General features: G+C 40.9%; 1 protein-coding gene across 6 annotated transcripts in view; it reads right to left on the bottom strand.

The window, feature by feature from the left end:
• The window catches only part of ttll3 (tubulin tyrosine ligase like 3), a 44,676-nt gene that overhangs the window by 9,050 nt on the left and 14,453 nt on the right, over window positions 1–21,173 (bottom strand). For 2 of the 6 annotated variants that reach the window (XM_062973747.1, XM_062973744.1), the window contains exons 1-14: window positions 20,199–20,302; window positions 19,678–19,762; window positions 17,594–17,660; window positions 16,578–16,691; window positions 15,110–15,216; window positions 14,811–14,985; window positions 14,539–14,600; window positions 13,176–13,304; window positions 12,884–12,998; window positions 12,130–12,258; window positions 11,221–11,413; window positions 8,631–8,779; window positions 6,590–6,833; window positions 5,651–6,086 (exon numbers count right to left, since the gene is read on the bottom strand). In XM_062973747.1, the coding sequence (XP_062829817.1) occupies window positions 5,651–6,086; window positions 6,590–6,833; window positions 8,631–8,779; window positions 11,221–11,413; window positions 12,130–12,258; window positions 12,884–12,998; window positions 13,176–13,304; window positions 14,539–14,600; window positions 14,811–14,985; window positions 15,110–15,216; window positions 16,578–16,691; window positions 17,594–17,660; window positions 19,678–19,683 (1,926 nt within the window). In that variant the 5' untranslated portion in view covers window positions 19,684–19,762; window positions 20,199–20,302. Of the gene's footprint in view, window positions 1–5,650; window positions 6,087–6,589; window positions 6,834–8,630; window positions 8,780–11,220; window positions 11,414–12,129; window positions 12,259–12,883; window positions 12,999–13,175; window positions 13,305–14,538; window positions 14,601–14,810; window positions 14,986–15,109; window positions 15,217–16,577; window positions 16,692–17,593; window positions 17,661–19,677; window positions 19,763–20,198; window positions 20,303–21,173 lie in introns of those variants that run through there. The other 4 variants (XM_062973746.1, XM_008105560.3, XM_062973745.1 and 1 more) reach the window with 4 other exon arrangements.

Below are 21,173 nucleotides of genomic sequence, written 5' to 3'. Positions count from 1 at the left end.
ATTGGAAATGTCATGACCATGACAGGAGTTTCTTTCATATGTGGTGGTCGTGTAAAGACGCTACTAGATACTGGAAAGCCATACATGAAGAAAGCCAAAAAATCCTTAAAATGAAATTCCCCAGGATATTACTTATTAGGAATTGCGGATTCAAGTTGTAGTTGCCATTCTGTCATGAGGCTCACTGGATGACTTTTTGTTGTACATCCTCTTATTTCAACTGTTGCTTGAATACAAAATGTGGAGCAGAGAGCCATGTGTGATATAACAATTAAGATAATCACCCACTACCACCAGCTCTAAGGAAGCTCCAATAGATTTCTAATAGTCACCGTGCTCTTTTAGCCTGGCTTCTTAAACACCTATTGGCCTATAGTAGTCAATGTAGAATGTATGAGCAATATGACTACTATAGACAACAGATATCTGAAAAGCCAGGCAGGAGGAAGGAGCTTCAAGTGTAGGATAGAGCATTCTTTGCGTATTTTAAGTGTGGGGGTCAGTATTCTTTTCAAATGTTTCAGAAGGTGGTGGGAAAGTGCATTTTTGGTAATGATCCAGATGTTTGGCCAATTCTCTAATGTAATGGCATTTGTTGCTCCCAGGATTAAAATGAAATGTTTCCCCAATTTGTGGGAGGGGAATTTGTGAGAGGAGCCAAAAGTACCCTTATTAGGGAAAACATTACCTTTTGTTCACAGATTTTTTACTTCGCCAGAACAATTTTATTTTAAAAAATAGCTTTTCCAGGTCCTGTCCCGTCCTGTCCCCTGTCCTGTCCTTTGTCTTTTGTTGTGTCCTTTGTCCTCTGTCCTGTCCTTTTTCCTCTGTCCTGTCCTGTCCTTTACCCTGTCCTTTGCCCTGTCCTCTGTCCTGTCCTTTGTCCTATCCCTGTCCTGTCCTTTGTCCTGTCCTCTGTCCTGTCCTTTGTCCTGTCTTTTTTCTTTTTTCCTTTCCTTTCCTCTTTCCTTTCTTCTTTACTCTCCTCTTTGATCTTTCCTTCCCCCTTCCTCTTCCTTCGGTGATATGTCTGTGCCTAGTGTTGCATGGGAAAGCCAGGAGAAAAGGATTAGTATTATTATACCATGTCTCCATGCTGTGCAGTTCTGGGAGTTATAGTTTCTTAAGCTCCATACCCTTTCTCTGGATGTTTCTGCACTGGAGAATAAATTCAGTCGGGACCCATTTTAAATGCTATTATTATTATTATTATTATTATTATTATTATTATTATTATTATTATTATTATGACACAGCAAACAAGATAGATATGCTGGATTTCATTTCACAAAATCACAAGTCGAACACTTCCCAAGTGTCTAGGACTGTGTGATGTATTTTCGGATGATGCGTGCAGATCCCAGTAGGGTGGCCTTTTGCAGTTGGCAGATCGTGATTTTGTCAATGTCTATTGTTTCCAAATGCCGGCTGAGATCTTTTGGCACGGCACCCAGTGTGCCCATCACCACCAGGACCACCTGCACTGGTTTCTGCCAGAGTCTTTGAAGTTCAATCTTGAGATCCTGATAGCGGCTGAGTTTTTCCTGTTGTTTTTCATCAATGCAACTGTGACCTGGGATGGCAACATCAATGATCCAAACCTTGTTCTTTTCCACAACTGTGATGTCTGGTGTGTTGTGTTCCAGAACTTTGTCAGTCTGGATTCGGAAGTCCCACAGTATCTTTGCGTGTTCATTTTCCACGACCTTTCCTGGTTTGTGATCCCACCAGTTCTTTTCTGCTGGGAGGTGGTACTTGAGGCATAAGTTCCAATGGATCATTTGGGCCACACAGTTGTGCCTCTGTTTGTAGTCTGTCTGTGCGATTTTCTTACAGCAGCTGAGGATATGATCAATAGTTTCGTCAGCTTCCTTGCACAGTCTGCATTTTGGGTCATCAGCTGATTTTTCGATCTTGGCCTTAATTGCCTTTGTTCTGATGGCTTGCTCCTGGGCTGCAAGGATCAGGCCTTCTGTCTCCTTCTTCAGGGTCCCATTCGTGAGCCAGAGCCAGGTCTTCTCCTTATCAGCTTTTCCTTCAATTTTGTCAAGGAACTTTCCATGCAATGTTTTGTTGTGCCAGCTGTCAGCTCTAGTTTGTAGTGTGGTTTTCTTGTACTGGTTTTTTGTCTGCTGTGCTTTGAGGAGTTTCTGATTTTTGACTTCAATCAAAGCAGGTTCTTCACTTTGCTTTACATATTCTGCCAGGGCATGTTCTTCTTCTTTGACTGCTTGTTTTACTTGTAAGAGTCCTCTGCCCCCTGATCTTCTAGGCAGATAGAGCCGGTCAACATCACTGCGAGGGTGCAGTGAATGATGAATGGTCATGAGTTTTCTTGTTTTTCTGTCCAAATTGTCCAGTTCCATCTGTGTCCAGTTTATGATGCCAGCAGTATATCTTATGACAGGTATGGCCCAGGTGTTTATGGCCTTGATGGTGTTGCCTCCATTGAGCTTGCTTTTGAGAATTTTTCTGACTCTTTGTGTGTATTCTTTGCTGACCACAGTCTTCACATGTTCATGCTTGATGTTGTCCAGCTGTAATATGCCCAGATATTTATAGGCCTCTGGCTGGTGACACTTTATTGTTTGGCCATTGGGCATATTTATGCCCTCACTTTCAATGATTTTTCCCTTCTTCAATGCCACTGTTGAACATTTGTCCAAACCAAACTCCATGTTGATATCAGTGCTAAAAATTCGGACAATGTTGGTCAGAGACTGGATTTCAGTTTCCGTTTTCCCATATAGCTTCAGGTCATCCATGTACATCAAATGAGAAATTTTGTGAGAATTCTTAGATGTTTGGTAGCCGAGATTTGTTTTTTGTAAGATTGTTGACAGAGGGATCATGGCAATAATGAAAAGCAGAGGGGACAATGAATCTCCCTGGAAAATTCCTCTCCTGATGTTGACAAGTCCATAGCTTTCATTTCCAGCAAACAGTTCAGTTTTCCAGTGCTCCATCATGTTTTCAATGAAGGTGCCAACGTTTTTACTAATCCCGATGGCGTCCAGGCAATTGATGATCCAGCTGTGTGGGAGTGAGTCAAAGGCCTTTTTGTAGTCAATCCACGTCATGTGAATATTAGCTTTTCGGCTCTTACAGTTCTCCAGAATCATTTTGTCAATCAATAACTGGTCTTTTGTGCCTCTGCTTTTCCGTTTGTTGCCTTTCTGTTCATCTGGCAAGATGTTTTTTCTTCAAGATAGTCTTGAATTCTGTCAGCTATGATGCCAGTCAGTAGTTTAAACATAGTGGGCAGACACGTTATTGGCCTGTAGTTTCCTGGTGCTGCTCCTTTTGTTGGATCCTTTTGTATCAGGTATGTTCTTCCAGTTGTTAGCCATTCACTGATACTTCCTTTCTGCAGCATCTCATTGAATTGTTGGGCCATTTTTTCATGTAAACTAATCAGATGTTTGAGCCAAAATCCATGAAGTTGATCACTACCAGGCGATGTCCAGTTCTTGACTTTTTGCACTCGTTTGCTGATCATTTCAGTTGTTATTTCCATCTGTTCCATTTTGTTCTGTGAGAATTTTCTTTCAAACTCCTTTATCCACCCAGCGTTTTTGTTGTAGTTCTTATTATTTTCCCAAAGCTCTTTCCAGAACTTCGTTGTTGCAGTTTTCTCTGGCTTTATGGTTACTGTGTCTGTTGTTTGGTTCAGGCTCTGGTAGAACCGTCTTTGGTCTGATTGAAACAGTTGATTTTGTCTGTACTGGATGATTCTGGCTTCATACCTTTCAATTTTTCTGGCTGTTGCTGTAATTTGTTCTTTCACGGTTTCCAAAGATTCTTCAATTTTTCTGGTGTTCAGCCAGTACTTTCGGATCAGGTATTGCTTGATTTTGTCATTCTTCAGTTTCTTCTCTTTCATATTTTTCAGGTTACTTGCATCTGATCTAAGTTTCTTGATTTTCAACTCTAGCCTGACCTTCCACTTTGGTTTTCCAGTCGATTTTCTTTGGGGCTGCCTTGGTTGTAAGAGCCCAAGCTCTTCTATTACTATCACTGCTGCACTATAGGCGTACTGGTTTGTTTGTTCAATTGACGTTATTTGGACAGTGGAGAGTACTGTATTCACATCTTTCATGAGAGGTGCCAGGTGTCTCTTGGGCACTGTTTTTAGAGTTGGGAGCCGCTTTCTTATGGCATTTGCTGCAGCATGAGCCATGATCTTATCTTTGAGCTCTTGTTGTCTTGCTGTCAAGGTTCCTGGTGGTTCAGCAGATGTTTCAAGTGCTGATTTTTCAAATTCTTGCAAAAGCTCCACACTTCCTTCTGGTTCAATCTGTTCCACCATTCCAAGTGTTGCTGGAGTCTCTGCTGCTGTCTGTGCTGTGGTCTGATGGTAATTTACTTTGCAAATTTTCTGGATTTCTGTGAGTTCAACTTCACTGAACACTTTGTTTCTGATTATGAATCTTCGTTGGTCAGCCAGTCGGGGTTCTGTTATCTGTGAATCAGGGTACTCTTGTTTCCACAGTTGATGCATCCTTTTTTGGTAGCCACGCCTTTGAGGTTCAGATTTGTAGTAGCATTTCATAATTGTGCGGTTTTCTGGCATTGTATATTTCTGCCACTTCTGTGACTGTTCATTTGGGTTTTGATGATTCCATAGCCCACTTGTCGATGGATGTCCAGAATCAGCAGCATCCACCGCGGTCCTTTTTATCCTGGGCGACGACCGAGCCAGTATAGACTTCGTTTTGGTTTGATTCTCCATAATGCTAATGGGTTAGGTGCTCTTGGTTGTGCTCCTCAGCTGAGGCCTCTCTGGCTTGGTTGGACCTGCCGGTAGTTACACTACCGCCAGCACAGCCCTCAGTCATCATTGGAGCAGTTAAGCCCCCCCACCACGTCAAGGTGGCACCTGCGGGGGGGCTTTTTATTATTATTATTATTATTATTATTATTATTATTATTATTATTATTATTATTTTATGACATAGCAAACAAGATAGATATGCTGGATTTCGTATCACAAAATCACAAGCCGAACACTTCCCAAGTGTCTAGGACTGTGTGATGTATTTTCGGATGATGCGTGCAGATCCCAGTAGGGTGGCCTTCTGCAGAAAATTCCTCTTCTGATATTGACAAGTCCATAGCATTGGTGCTTCAAGAATTGAAGACACATAACAGCTGACATTTCAAAGAAAGGAGGTTTTTCCACACGAAGAACAGGGGGTGATGGTGGGCGGTGCCTAGTAATTGAAGTGTGATAGCAAATCTACTGAAAGAATGCTGAGTATCACAGAGTTCCACATATACATTTAACAGTGTGATGAAGGTAGAAAAATCAGCTGTTTCATTTAAAAACTGAGTAAGACTGAGGTTTACACTTCCCTGCTTCAATGTGATGAAGTGGTATGTTCAAGGCCCCCTAAGAGTTGCAAAAAAGCTGCAGGGAGTTCCACTCTTGGTTTGATGTAAACAACATGATTGAGTAAATGAGTAATAGGATGAGGGGGGGGGGGAGAGAGAGAGAGAAAGAGAGAGAGAGAGAGAGAGAGAGAGAGAGAGAGAGAGAGAGAGAGAGAGCACTATCAGAAAGAAACAGCACTGGGAGAAATGCTTCCTCCCAGTGTCTCTAACAATCAAAGTTTACCCCATAACACAAAGTTAAGACAGAACCACTAACCTGTTTGTAAATGAGCTCAAAGTTTCCTGTACTACAGTTGCGATCATATTTGCGGTCAATGACCACACGCAGGGTGTCCTCCTGTACACTGGCACAAAGTCGGGAGGTGGTGGTCGTGGAGGCTGCCATGGTGGGACTGGCATTGATCTCAATTAGCCATGGCTGATAGTTTTCTCCAAAGAGAAAGTCTGCACCATAGAGCTCAAAGCTGCTTTTACGGAACTCCACCAAGTCCTGCGAGGTTTGCATGGCATGAATGATTGCTGCCTTCATGCCTGGCACGATCACCCGTGACCAGGCCTCTGGTGCCCCCATCTGCCGTAGGTGGACCTGGAACTGGTCGGAGGACCACATGTTGTCAGAAGGAAGGCCAGCGTGACGATTCAGTGAGTTTTCAAAGTGCTTCTGGATGGAGTTATTGCACAGGTGGATGGAGCTAGATTGGAGGGGAAGTTTGAGTCAATAAGCAATGCAAAGTGCAAGCCTAGACTGGGAGGTACAGGTTTATATTTCAGCTGAACCATGATAGGTTTATATAAATAGGTGGTATCAAAAAAACTATTACTGTTGCCAAATTTTTTGTGACCCAACATTGAGCTAAGGGGACCCCATTTGGGGGTTGGGATTCATAGTTTAAGAAGCAGTGATCTAAGGGATGTCTTTTGCAAATAATCTGCTCAAACTGTCAAACCTGTAGTTTACAAAGTATGTACGGTACTTTGGATTCCTAATATTTCACAATTGTGCAGCTATTAATAATGGAAAAATTAACAGAATGAACAGTGATGGATTTAACACAACTTCACAAGTTCTAGAAACACGCCATATCATTTACTGCTCATTTTTACTATCTGTCTGCCTGCCTCCCTCTTATTTCCCCATATCCACATGGAATGTAATACCAGATCCAGGCAAGAAGACTGAAAATGCAAAACTCACGTATCCAGGTTGTGTAGGGAAAAGGGCTGGGTAGAAAAGCGGATGTAACTCTGCCGATAGAACCAAATGGTAAGTGGATTCCAGTCAGTCACCAGGAACCATTGGCGCAGATCAAACTTGGTACCAAAGATGAGCAGGGGTGTCTCTATGTATTTCTGCACAACCCACTTGCCATCTTTGACAATCATAGGGTCACAGTCTACTAGCTTCACAATTTCTTCCAGATGGTCCATGCACATAATGCCTGTTAGAAGAGACTTGCTTATTGCCATATCAAATCCCCTCACCCATTAACATTAGCATCGTAGTATTGCATGCAAGCTAAAAGCACACAAGATCTTTCTGAAACCAGGATTGGGCAGGTCACCACACAAAAACAGTCTTCTCTAAATTGCATTAAAATACACAGTTATGTTGCTCAGGCAGTTTACATACTTTTCATGTAGTATTATTATTCGTGCAGTTAATATGTTCATAAGGGTAGCAGCTCTGTAAAACTAGAACCAGGAACTGCAGCTAGGAGCTGGAATGGCAGAACTGGTCTGGCCTCATTAAATGCTGGGTCAATCCTTTGGAAGAACCCTTGGCAACAAACTCACCATTATATCTTCATGGAAGCGTTACTGTAGTAGCTTGTGGCTACAGTCGAGTTACCTTTTGTAGTCAGCAAACATTAAACAGAAAATATACCATTTAAAGTGTCAGACTAACCCAGCATGTATTTAATAGTAGGAAACCTGTGACCTAATTTCATTCAGAATAGCACTGGGTGAGAGACAGGATGACAGACCACAAATGCAAATACTATTCAATTTCGCAGTCTACCCAACTGGCTGTATTCACCATCACTATAAACCCGACTTCATAGATGAAATGAAGGTTGACCATCCTTTTGGTTACAGACATGTTTCTGCATACAAGAAAAGTCTCAATAGCTACCAGTTTCCCCTGTTTTCAACACCACGAAAACACTCTATTTTTGTTCATTGAATGAAGAACCTTCAATCTCTGTAAAGGGTATCGGTATAGGCTGAAGCAATCTTTGAGCTATTGCAGTGGCTCCAGTTTGGTGACCAGTTTGTTTCTGGGCACAATTCAAAGGCAGGACACTTGAGACGGTCCTGCTTCCGTCTCAAGTGTGGCTGGTGGTGATGAGAGAGAAGGTTTTGGAATATCCTCCCCAGGGATATTAGGCTTGCCCCCACATTACAATGTTTTTGCAAGGAGCTGAAGACAGGCAGGCCTTTGGAAATGATGCAGACATCTGCAAATCTAAGGACCAAACAATCTAATATTGTCACTAGCACTTTAATGGTTGAATTGAGCCATGGCTGGGATGCTGCATCGTTCGTTTTACAGCAAGTTCTGTGTTTCATTGATTTTTAAATTGGACTTTTTGTAATGTATTGTTTTTATCCTAACTGTTGTTATAATTGTTTAATATGTGATATAATTTCACCTCTATTTTTATGTGTTATGGCACTGTATGTGCTTCTGTAAGCCGCATAGAGTCCTTCTGGAAGATGGTGGCAGGATATAAACAAAGTTGTTGTTGTTAATATCATTATCTTTAAAGCCATAAACTCAGGTCCAGGCTATTTGGCTGACCGCACTTGGCCAGGCCCTAAGATCTTCAGCAGAGGCCCTTCTCTCAGTTCCACTTCCACCTCAAGCTCAGTGGCTGCCCTTCAACTCAGGAACTCCCTTCTCCCCAGAATGGCCCCCTCCTTGTTATCCTTCCAGCAGCAGACTAAAACCTTTTTATTCAGGCAGGCTTTTAAAGAAGAAGGTTTTTAAGATTTGTTAGTGGCTGATGTGATTTTAGCTACAAATAGGTTTTTATTGGTTTTAAGGCTTTTAGCCATTTATTTTTTAATATTGTTAATATTTAATATTATTTAATGTTTGTATATTTTTAATTTTTAAATTGTTTTACATTGATTTTGCTGTAAGTTTCTTTTGTGGAAAGAAAAATTGTATACAGATAACAACAACAGCTGATTTCATCTTTTACCTCTCCATATGTCCCACTTTCTCTTACCTCTGCCCCGGGACTTGGCTCCTGGCTTGACAATCCAGATGTTCCTGTCACCTTCCATTTCCAGCTGTGGGACAACCTTTGCCAATCGATCCAGGACTTCTTCACACTGTTCAACATAGGCTCTTGTCTGCACTATATCTGCCTCCTCACTGAAGGAAGTAATGTCAAGAAATCAGAATGTGTGAAACTGCACTGCAACATGGATTTATTGATCATTTTATGAATAACAGGTTTGCAGTCTTTCAATATAGAAAAGGAGGGATTGAACGAAAGTAACCATTTAACCTGGTGGCACAGTGGGTTAAACTGCTAAGCTGCTGAACTTGCTGACCGAAAGGTCAGTGGTTCGAATCCGGGGAGTGGGGTGAACTCCCGCTGTTAGCCCAAGCTTATGCCAACCTAGCAGTTCAAAAACATGCAAATGTGAGTAGATCAATAGGTACCGCTCCGGCAGGAAGGTAACAGCGCTCCATGCAGTCATGTCAATGGCCACATGACCTTGGAGGTCTTCGGCTTAGAAATAGAGATCAACACCAACCTCCAGAGTCGGACACAACTAGACTTTATGTCAGGGAAAAACCTTTACTTTTACCTAACCATTTTCTACAACAAAACCTGAGATACAGCACAATGAATGGAGAAACTGGGGCCATTCAATGTTGCTATAGTACAACTCCCACCATTCATCATCATGAGCTATAACTGTTTATAGCAGATGCAGGCTACTGTGAGGACAAGTCTGGTGAACTTAATCTAACCCAGTTTGGAAAACAGAGCATCAAAGAGGTGCTAAACAGCAACATCCAGTGGTGAAGAAGATAAATGACGATTCTGTTAAAAATGGTAATGATGGAGATTGAATATAGGGAGTAAATGAAAGCACAAGAGATAGGATCATGGAGAATGAAGGAAACATACACTCAGGATGTTTCTACAGCTTAAAAACTGTAGAACAATAAGGCCTTGAGAAAAGAGAGCAGATTACAAAGACTCATGGTTTAAGATTGTCAGGAGAAGGCTGGTCTTGAAAAAATTAAACTTTGCAGTGGTTATGTTCATCATCTCTCTAAAAGTTAAATCTAGGACAAAATCTTATGTGAAGTAAAAATAATTCGAATAAACAGGGAACTGGATTTGATATGTTTAAGGCAAATACACAGGGTTACTAGTTTGTCACCAATTGGAAAATAGGAAAATTCTATGAGATAAATCAAATCGTGATGCTGAGGGCTTAAGAGAAATTGTGTTAATTAATTAGATTATTTTTTCTTCTAACCCCCCAGCAAGATTTAATACTTAGAGGGGGTCAGGGTAAGATTAACTACGATGGTAAAAGAAGCTTTGAACTTAACAAGTTTTGAACATATTATTAGCTAAACAGGCTACCTGAATATATCATATTGGTGCAGAAAGATATTAGTGTGGGTTAGTTCAATGTAGATGAGGCATTATCAATAGTAGGGCTTGAAGAATAGTAGAATTGATTAACATACAAAAATCTAATTAATAGTTAATTCAGAGGAAGTAAGATGTTTCAGTACCAATAAACAAGGACTGAAAAATTTGAAGTAATTTTCTTTTCCCTTTTTGCTGTTTTTCTTTACATTTTAACTACAGTAGAGTCTCACTTGTCCAAGCTAAACGGGCCAGCAAAAGCTTGGATAAGCGAATATCTTGGATAATAAGGAGGGATTAAGGAAAAACCTATTAAACATCAAATTAGGTTATGATTTTACAAATTAAGCACCAAAACATCATGTTATACAACAAATTTGACCGAAAAAGTAGTTCAATACGCAGTAATGTTATGTTGTAATTACTGTATTTACAAATTTAGCACCAAAATATCATGATATATTGAAAACATTGACTACAAAAATGGCTTGGATTATCCAGAGGCTTGGATATGCGAGGCTTGGATTAGTGAGACTCTACTGTATGTATGTTTAGTTCAATATAATATGTTAGTTTAGTTTATAGTTGGTAGTTTGATTGAGGTAATTATATCCTAAATATTGTTTGATATGTTGAAACTTATATTTGTTAACAAAAATGATATTCAAAAATTACCAAATATTTTTGAAAACTTGTCAAAAAGAAAAAAAAGAGGGATTCCAGATAAGTATTATGAAATATAGGAGCCTCCAGGGACTCAGTGTGTTAAAGCTGCTGAACTTGCAGACCAAAAGGTCCCAGGTTCAAACCCGGGGAGCGGAGTGAGCGCCCGCTGTTAGCTTCAGCTTCTGCCAACCTAGCAGTTCGAAAACATGCAAATGTGAGTAGATCAATAGGTACCGCTCCGGCAGGAAGGTAACGGCATTCCATGCAGTCATGCCGGTCACATGACCTTAGAAGTGTCTACTGACAATGCTGACTCTTCGGCTTAGAAATGGAGATGAGCACCAACCCCTAGAGTCGGACACGACTGGACTTAACGTCAGGGGAAACCTTTACCTTTTATAATGAAGTATGCACATACTAAGCAAATTTACACTAAGACATAATCATTTTGGATAATATTCCAGCGATGAAACTGAGATCTCAGCTCAGAAAAAAGGATGGCGTGGAATTTTAGATCTCTTATACTTACTGGGCTACCTGATAGTAGTCCTGTAGGAAATCTTTCCAGTGTGTCTTTGTCATCAGCAGCGGAGACCCAAACTCTTTGTCAATATCCTGGTGCCTCAAGCTGCCTAAGTGTTCCTCACAGGCACGAATTGCAGTCTCAATCAGCTGGGATGAGAGAAAGACTCCTTTCTTACGGCCAGGAGATTTTTTACCTTCTGCAAGTAAAATTTTGATGATGCAATGATAGGTGTATGCATGTGCCTTAAAGTCTTCTGTCAACTTATGGGGAGCTCATGAATTACATCGGAGTTTTCTTAGGCAAGAAGTATTCAGAGGCAGTTTTGCTAGTTCCTTTCTCTTTAATATAGCCTGCAAAACTTGGAATACTTGGTGATCTCCCATCCCATTACTAATCAGGGCTGACCCTGCTTACCTTTCAAGAGGCAACAGGGTCTAGTGCCATAATAATAATAATAATAATAATAATAATAATAATAATAATAATAATAATAATAATAGCTATTTATAACCTGCCCCCTCTCCCCGAAGCGATTTGGGGTGGCTTACAACAATCAACAGATACAAAGAATAATATAAGCAATAGACAATGGACACAATAAACAATTATCACTTAATACAATTAAATAACATAATATAAACATTAATTAATAACAATTTAATAGCTATTTGCTTCATAATATTTAGGTAATGATGCCAGAGGAAATGATATCACCTCTTGTGTAGGATAAACCTACTAGCATACACAATGGAGATAACAGGCTTTCTAAACTACTGGCAATGGACAACAATAGCAATAGAAAAACAATGAAAGATAATATCCGCACTAGGTTTTCTAAAGATGCTTGCAGGATCTGGGACCTGTTAAACATGGTAAATTTTTCACCACTTACCACCCACCAATTGTACTTACCTGGAGACATCTGGCCATTTAGGAGCTCATTCTCATTTGCATCAAAAGCTTCTATGAAAACGGATTTATTCCAGTATCGCTTCACTACCAGTTTGAGAAGGCTCCTGGCTGCAGTGAGCTGGAAATCCTCTACCATAGAAGAAGGGATACATAGTTCTTTGTTCAGTGCCTAGGGATGTATTTTTGTATTCTTGGGATATCTCAAAGATTCAAGTAAGCAACCACCTTTTTTTCCTTCTACAAAATTATGCTGTTCAGGAGTTTTTGGGAAATTCAGGAATATGTAATTGCTAATATTGTGAGAGTTTCTGAGTGACAAAATCCTATTCTTAGCAGGATTGATCATAGGTTCTTTCCCTGTCAAAATTTAGACTGTAGGCTACAAGGGACGCTTTGTTTTGTTACACTACTCTATAAAATGCTGTTTTCATAAGCATGCAAATAGAAAGTTGCAAAATGTAAGTTATGTTAACATACTATTTCTAAATTTGGAGATAGCTTTTAAGTCTTATTAGACCATATTTTTAGTTTTTTTTGTTCTGAGGTGGGATAAAGGTTGAAAAAAAAATGGCAGATGTAGAAGAAATTTAGGGGAAACATGATCACCCCAGGACTGAAAAACGAATGTCCAGGAATATATTAATTAAGGGGTGAGTGTAGGTCACAAGTGCATTATGAAAATAGGCCTCACTCCTTCACGTGCAAAATAATTTCTTTCCCCATGCCAAAGAAGAGTGTTATGGACAATGCTCACCAATAAAAGCATGCTTTTCATCAGAAGCCCCAAGACGGTAGCACCGTGGAAAAAAGGTATCGGCATCAGCTTGATCAAACCATGGCAGATTGCGTAGGTTGAGACACAGTCCTACCTGAGAAAGAAGGTAGACATTTGCAGCATCTAGATTTCCTGATCCCCATAACATACATACACACACACACACACACACCATTTCGTTTAAATCATGCATTTAGAGTAATTTCCCCCACTCATTTTTACATGCATGACTAATGTGGTCCAGATGTTTATGAAACAGGATTCTGCCCACCTTGGTGGTAAAGGTGCCTGCTTTGGCATAATGATTCATCATCTGGTCCTTGCGCAGGAAGCGGCAATCAATAACATCACGGCGATTGGTCCAGATAAAGTAGGGGGTCTGGTTACGAACCAACCTGGACTGCCAGTGAAAAGAAGAATAGAAAACAGCATGAAAGCCTAATACAGCTCTCACAGAATCATAGAGTTGGAAGGGACCACAAGGGCTGTCCACTCCAAAACTATTTTGCCCATGCAGAAACACAGAATCAAAGCACCCCTGACAGATGGCCATCCAGCCTCTGTTTTAAAACCTCCAGAGAAGGAGACTTCACTATACTCCCAGAAAGCATATTCCACTGTCGAACAGCTCTTACAGTCAGGAAGCTCTTCCTGAAGTTTAAATAGAATCTCCTTTCCTATAATTTGAACCCATTGCTCAAAGTCCTAGTCTCCAGGACAGCAGAAGAAAAGCTTCCTCTTCATTATGACATCCTTTCAAATATTTAAATATGGCAATAATATCGTATCTCAACTTTCTCTTCTGCAGACTAAATATATCAACTTGATTAAGACACATCTCATAGGAATTCATGGTTTCTAGACTTTTGATCATTTTAGTCGCCCTCCTCTGGACACCTTCCATCTTGTCAAAATCATTCCTGATTTGTGGTGCCCAGAACTAGACACAGTATTCCCAGTAAGGTCTGACCAAAGTGGAATAGAGCACAACTATGAGTTCCATCGATCTATACTCCTGTTAATGCAGGCTCTCCAATATGGTGCCCGTCAGGTGTTTTGAAGCCCATCACTCCTGACTAATGGCTATTCTATCTGGAGTTTTAGCCTATGCATTTGGAGGGCACCAGGTTAGGGAAGGCTGATGCAAGTGCAATACCAAAACAGAGCTTGGTCTTCATTTTTACGGGTATTCACACACCAGGGACCAGAGTAGCTCTGCCCCATCTATCCCCCTCCCCCAGAGATATCTTTGTTTTCCACTTTCATTGAGGAGCATCACCCCTAACCCCCACAAAAATGGAGGGCCAACTATGGCTGGTAAAATATAGTGGTTAAGCAAAACTGAACACAGGGCATAAGTGTTTTAGTGTTTGTGTGTGGGTGGTGATATTGAGGAATATGAAGTTCAAAGAGAAAGAAAGATACTGTACTGTTGTTGTTAAAAAGTCTCAGAAGGACTGACAAGACCCAGAATCAGATCCTTACACGCTAGATGACTTTGAGCCAACTATTATTTCTTAGACCAATTTACCTCCAAAGAAGGTAAAATTGTCAGAGGATGAAATCGCTCTTCTTTCTTAGAGAAGGGATAGAAGAAACTAAGACTAATCATTATCCTGCCACACAAAACTAACCATGAGGCTAAGTGTACCATCAGGGTCATCACGCTGGTCATCATCCTCTTCCTCCTCCTCATCTGTGGAAGGAAGATGTGGAAAACATGAAGCAGAGCTTCAATCATAACTGTTATGTACAACAAAATGCATGCTATGGCCCACATGGCCTGGGGCCAAAGTAAAGGAAGGAGCTTCTTCACTAACCAGCTCTCATAGTAAGACCATCATCTAACATCCTTCTCTAAGTATCACCTGGTGCTTCTGCCCTCCCCTCCTATAGTAAACCTTACCATCGTACAGTATATCACTGTCATCCCCATCTTCATCACGTTCCCCATCAGGGATGCGCTCCCGCTTAACAGAAACTTTCGTCACCTTGGGAAACCTTTTCTCTACCCAACCCCTGCCAAGCAGCCGTCTCCGGATTACAGGGTAAGGGCCATGCACCATGAAGATCTTCCTCAGCTGGGGATCACAAGGAGAAGAACAGAGGGATTAGGCTCTCTGCATTACAAGAAAGGGGTTAAGGAGACCACTGGGGCAAATGCTCAAAAGCTAAGTTGAGGTAAGTTGAGTCAGCATCTCTCACTTTTATTGCTTTCTCCACATGTTGTCGAGCTTGCTTAAGGCGTTCTGGGTTGAATGAAAACCTGACATTGACACTCCGTGGTGTATGTCCATCTACCGGATGATCTCCTGGAGGGGGGGGGAAGAGAGAGAGAGATAGAATGCAGAGAAAAATTAGTTTGCTATCCTCATTTCATTAGTTCTCTAGGATACGGTGTCTTTTGCTGAGGCATTAAAGAATCTTTGATGCTCTTCTACATACACAATGAAAACCAGGAAATCAAGTGGATCAGATATAACAGAGTGTCTGAAGTACAGTTGCCCTCTGTAGCTATAGATTCTGCATCTATAGATTCAACCATCCACGGCTTTGAAAATATTCCAAAAATTTACCAAAAGCAAACCTTGTTTTTGCCACTTGATATAAGGGGCATCACTTTACAAGGCCATTGTATATAATGGAACCAGCGCATTGACAAATGTTGGTATCCATGGGGTGAGACGAGGGGGGGATGGTCTTGGAACCAAACCCCAGCAGATACTAAGAGCACACTGTGGAGAACTCTGTTGGAAGAAAATGATCAGAGGACTGGATTAGCTCACCACTCAAGAATAGTTACAATACTTGGGCTTCCCTGCTTAGAAAAAGACAAGGGATATTTACAATGTTTGTTTAGAAAACATGATGGTTTTAAAAAAGGAAATAGGCTGTACAGAATGCAGATAATATTACATCATTTCCCTTTCTTATAATGTTAGTACACCCGGTCATCCAAAAAAACTTTCTAATGATAGCCAGGAAGTTAGATGGCTATAGGTAAATTCATGGAGGATAAAGAGTGCCCACTCGGTTTGGTGAATACATTTTACCTCCACTAAAACAGCATTTGTTTTGTTCCTGGGGATAAAAATGGAGAATTAATATTTTTTCATGTTCTGATTTCAGACTTCCCAAAACATCTTTTTGGTTACTGATTTAAACAAGCTTTTGATATGATCCAACATAGCTCTATTTATGTATTTAACAAAAACAGAGTTGCTGACACAAGAGAGAAGAAATATTATAGAGGGTTAAAGGCTTTCTTTGAAGGCAAGGAAATATGCGGAAGCTGGAGGGCAATTTTTGAAACCTCCTAACTTCTATTACCATGATTGGAAATTACTACCATTTGAGCAGCAATTGTTCTACAGTTTTTCAGAGACAAAACCAAGTTTACATAGAAAATCTCTGAAGAAAATTTTCCCATTGAAACTTTAAAAACATGAGGTACCTTGGTTGGTGCCAAGGGCTACATGAAAACACCCCCACCCCAAAGAAAAATCCTGCAAGCTAAAGAATTATAACCCCTATAGCAAGAGAAAACATAAGGTGACAATTGCTGACAGGCGGCGCTTTTTCCCTATACTGTATAAGCATTTATTACTGAAATAGCAGTTTGTTTGACACCAATTCACAGAACAAAGGCCTTGCAAACATTCTGGCTGCTCACCTTCTGACCTGTATTTGCTGGTACTGGGAGCAGTAGACAGTTGGCGGCAAGTGGAGTTCTGGTGTATGCGTTCAAGATTAGCTGGAGCATTTCCACTAGGCTTCAGTCTGCTAGCTGAACGCAATAGGATAAAAAGGGATTGTTTATTTAAAAATGTGAAAAATCAAATGACGTTACTCCACATCAATGAGTGGTAGTAGAACTTGTCTAAGAAATATTGCTGCTTACAAAAAAGTACACCCTGATAAATTATAATCCCAGCTATAATCGAGGAAGAGAACAAACTTTGGCTCAAGGCATCCCAAAAAACATTTGCTAATGCATACTATGCATACTATGAAAGTGGGTTGCTGTATGGCCTTGTTCCAGTAGTACTCTCTTCTGACATTTCACCTGCACCTGTGGCTGGCATCTCCAGAAACTTTGTGTCTGGCTCTCTATTTGGGAGAGATATGCCTACTCATCCAAATGAAAGCTTTTCTGAGAAATGTTCTGAGTATCCCACTCACTTGCTCAGACCTACAGTTATCTGGACAAGGTCTGATAGACAACTAAGGGGAAAAGAGCTCCAATTAAATCTTTTTTCAATAGCACACACAGACACACATGTGGATAAATTGCATATGTGTTGCCATATATTATGCACATCTTTGAGGCAAACATCTAATGATGAATTGTATCATTGGTAATGTGTTGCTATGTATTATCATGTATCTAAAGATAAATAGAATAATTGGTAATGTGTTGCCATATATTAACACGTATTTAATGATAAATCGTATCATTAGTAATGTGTTGCCATATATTATCACATATCTAATGATAAATTATATCGTTGGTAATGTGTTGCCAAGTAAGTTTCTTGGAATGTTTATTTCACCCTGCCTTACAGGCCACAAAATTGCTTCCAGCTCTACTTTCTTTACTATGATTGACAAGAAGCTGTTGTTATGTTATCTTTGCCTTCATGATACCTACCTGACCTAAGAACACATGTTGACATTAGAATAACTTACCTACTATTCCAGGCCTTCGGATCCCTCCAGTGTCACTATTCCCTCCTATTTTACACTTTGTGCCGACCTGTTAGAGACCAATAGAGATAATGAGCTTGTCCACACGTTATAAACTCCTAGGGTAGCCCTATACAGAAGAAAGGAAAAATCTTAGGCCCCTTCCACACAGCTATATAAAATCCACATTAAACTGGAGTATGTGGCAGTGTAGACTCAGATTAACCCAATTCATGGGATAACTGCCTTGATAATCTGGGGTATATGGCGTGTGGAAGGACCCTAAGAATCCCATAACCTGTTTCTTGCAGTTGGGGATAGAGTGTGTGCCTCGCCAAATCTTGCTAGACTGTAACTTCCATCAATTTCAATTTAACTGGAATATCTTTTCCTGCTATTTCATTCCACAACTGCTTTATCTCTTAGTCTGCAGGGCAGCAGAAGGCAAGCTTGCTCCCTCCTCAATGTGACAAATATTTAAACATAGTCATCATGTCCCCTCTCTATCTTCTTTTCTCCAAATTAAACATAGTTAGGCCCCTAAACCATGGCTCATAGAGCCTCAGGTCCCTTCTGTGTTGCTATATAATCCAGATTATCAAAGCAAATAATCCACATTATCTGCTTTGAACTGAATTATATTTATTTATTTACTGCATTTATATCCTACCATTCTCACCCCCAAGGGAACTCAGGACGGCTCACAAAAGAAGGCACAATTCGATGCCACATACATATACATAAGTAAAACCAACATATAAATTAAAATCAATAATTAAATGTCCAACGAAACTGAATGTTTGCCATGTATGTGGGTGTTGTGATACGCCCTGAGTCCCCTTTGGGGTGAGAAGGGCAGAATATAAATTCTGTTTAATAATAATAATAATAATAATGATGATGATGATGTTTCAGGCTTATGATTCCACCAGTACTTTGTCACAGGCAGATGGTATTTATGGCACAAGTTCCAATATTATATTATTATTATTATTATTATTATTATTATTATTATTATTATTATTATTATTACAGTAGAGTCCCACTTATCTAACATTCATTTATCCAACATTCTGGATTATCCAATGCATTTTTGTAGTAAATGTTTTCAATAAATTGTGATATTTTGGTGCTAAATTCGTAAATACAGTAATTACTACATAGCATTACTGCGTATTGAACTACTTTTTCTGTCAAATTTGTTGTCTAACATGATGTTTTGGTGCTTCATTTGTAAAATCATAATCTAACTTGATGTTTAATAGGCTTTTTCTTAATCCCTTCTTATTATCCAACATATTCGCTTATCCAACATTCTGCCGGCCCATTTATGTTGGATAAGTGAGACTCTACTGTATTTGGATTATATGGCAGTGTAGATCCAGCCTTAGCTGCTACATCACACTGTTGACTCCTGTTCAGCTTGTGAACTACTAATGAAAATCGATGTCCAACAATTATTATTATTATTATTTACAGTATTTATATTCCGCCCTTCTCACCCCGAAGGGGACTCAGGGCGGATTACAATGAACACATATATGGCAAACATTCAATGCCAACAGACAAATAACATATATAGACAGACACAGAGGCATTTAACATTTTTTTCCAGCTTCACGATTCCGGCCACAGGGGGAGCTGTTGCTTCACTGTCCACTAGTGGCTGTACTTCCTCATTCCTTTCCTCGTGTTTTGTTGGCAGTTTTATGATGTTGTAAATTAGTTAAATTAGCCTCCCACATAAAGTGTACCTAAATTTCCCTACTTGACAGATGCAACTGTCTTTCGGGGCTGCATAGGTCAACAGCAAGCCGGGCTATTTAATGGTCGGGGGCTTAATCCGACCCGGGCTTCGAACTCATGACCTCTCGGTCAGTAGTGATTTATTGCAGCTGGTTACTAGCCAGCTGCGCCACAGCCCGGCCCCACCTGAAAGACTACACATTTCCCAAACTTGTTATACATCTTATTCTTCCATTAAGATGCATTTTTATGCTTTCCCTGTGGAGGGAATGTGCAAAACACAGTGACTTCTTTGTGTTTGGAAAGGGCAGAACATTGAGAAACAAATTTAGGGTCCTTACCTGCATATTCTTGACACCAACTCCACTGCCTATACAGCAACTCACAGTGGACAGGTATGGCAGTCATGGCGCACTGCACAGCTACCTGGGAAGACAAAATAGTTGCTGCAAGGAAGCTCAGGCAACCTACTTACCTTCTTCCATCCCCAGATCAGTATGCCATGTTGCATCTACATCAGGCCTGGGCTAACTTGGGCCGTCTGGGTGTTTTGGACTTCAACTCCCACCATTCCTAACAGCCTCAGGCCCTTTCCTTTTCCCCCTCAGCCGCTTAAGCGGCTGAGGGGGAAAAGGAAAGGGCCTGAGGCTGTTAGGAATGGTGGGAGTTGAAGTCCAAAACACTCAGAGCACCCAAGTTGGCATAGGCCCGGTAGAATGATAATACAGCCATTTGTCCTTTGACAAGCTCCTTTTAATCCTAGAAAATGAATACATAGGGTTTCACCCCCCCAAAAAAACAACATCACACACAGAGATATTGTCCTTAAGGACCCCTTCCCAGCCTTTCCCTTCAAGCCCACCTCCCCAAAAGCCTTCTATCCACAAAGAAAGGCTAGAGAACCCTGGCTACAGTCCTTTGCTTGCTGCTGCTCTGCCTGGGCTGCTGTTTGGCGTTTCCATGGTGACCAGGCAGCAGAGGCCTAGCTGTCTGCCTCAAGCCTTTCAAACCCTTTAAACAGAACAGTAGTGTATGTGTTTTGTTCTGAGGGGAGGAATTAGCAATGACTTCAATCAATGCCTGAGAACTAAAGGTGTATTCACAACATAAGAATGAATACATTTTAGACAGCTCAACGCCAAGGGATCCTAGGAGCTGTAGTTTTACAAGGAAAGGGTTAAAGTTGGGGGGGGGGCATTCATTGACATCACACGTGTCAAACTCAGCATTAATGTGGCCTTCTAAGGCAGGAATGAAGGGGTAGGAGGAAATGGCCATATAAGGAGGTACGAGCAGGCCAGGAACACAGCCGATGGGTTATCACATGGTTTCCCTGAAATCATGTGTTTTGAGAGAAACGAAAGTAATGAAGAAATGTAATACTGCACCACAAATATGCACCAATGGTTTGATATGTGGGCGGTCGTAAACTGAACCCACTGAATTGTATAAATAGACACTCGACCCTGTCTGCGGGGTTCTCCCTTTTCAGCATCTAGTTGTGCGTGGGATGAACCTCTGCAGCTGCAGAAACTCTAGTAAACTGCTTTCTTTGGAAGAAAAAGAAAAAAACCTCCAGTTGTCTGTCTCCTACTTCCACTGCGTCCGCACAAGACACACGACAAGCTGAGAAAAGGGGAAGTCTGGTTTCCGCTACATTTTCTGGTGACCCCGACGTGATTCCACAATAAGACGGGCCAGGAGATCGGAGACGGATCCCGTTGGCGGGACGGTCCCAACTCGGCGGTGGGGGCCAGAGGCAACTACCGTGAGACGAGAAGGGGCCCCTGAATATTGTAAGACCGGCTGCGGTACTTGCCTCTGATGCCAACGCCGG

The sequence above is a fragment of the Anolis carolinensis genome, chromosome 2 (assembly GCF_035594765.1).
Source record: "Anolis carolinensis isolate JA03-04 chromosome 2, rAnoCar3.1.pri, whole genome shotgun sequence".
In the NCBI taxonomy this organism is placed as follows: domain Eukaryota; kingdom Metazoa; phylum Chordata; class Lepidosauria; order Squamata; family Dactyloidae; genus Anolis; species Anolis carolinensis.
This window is presented reverse-complemented; position numbering and strand designations above follow the sequence as displayed.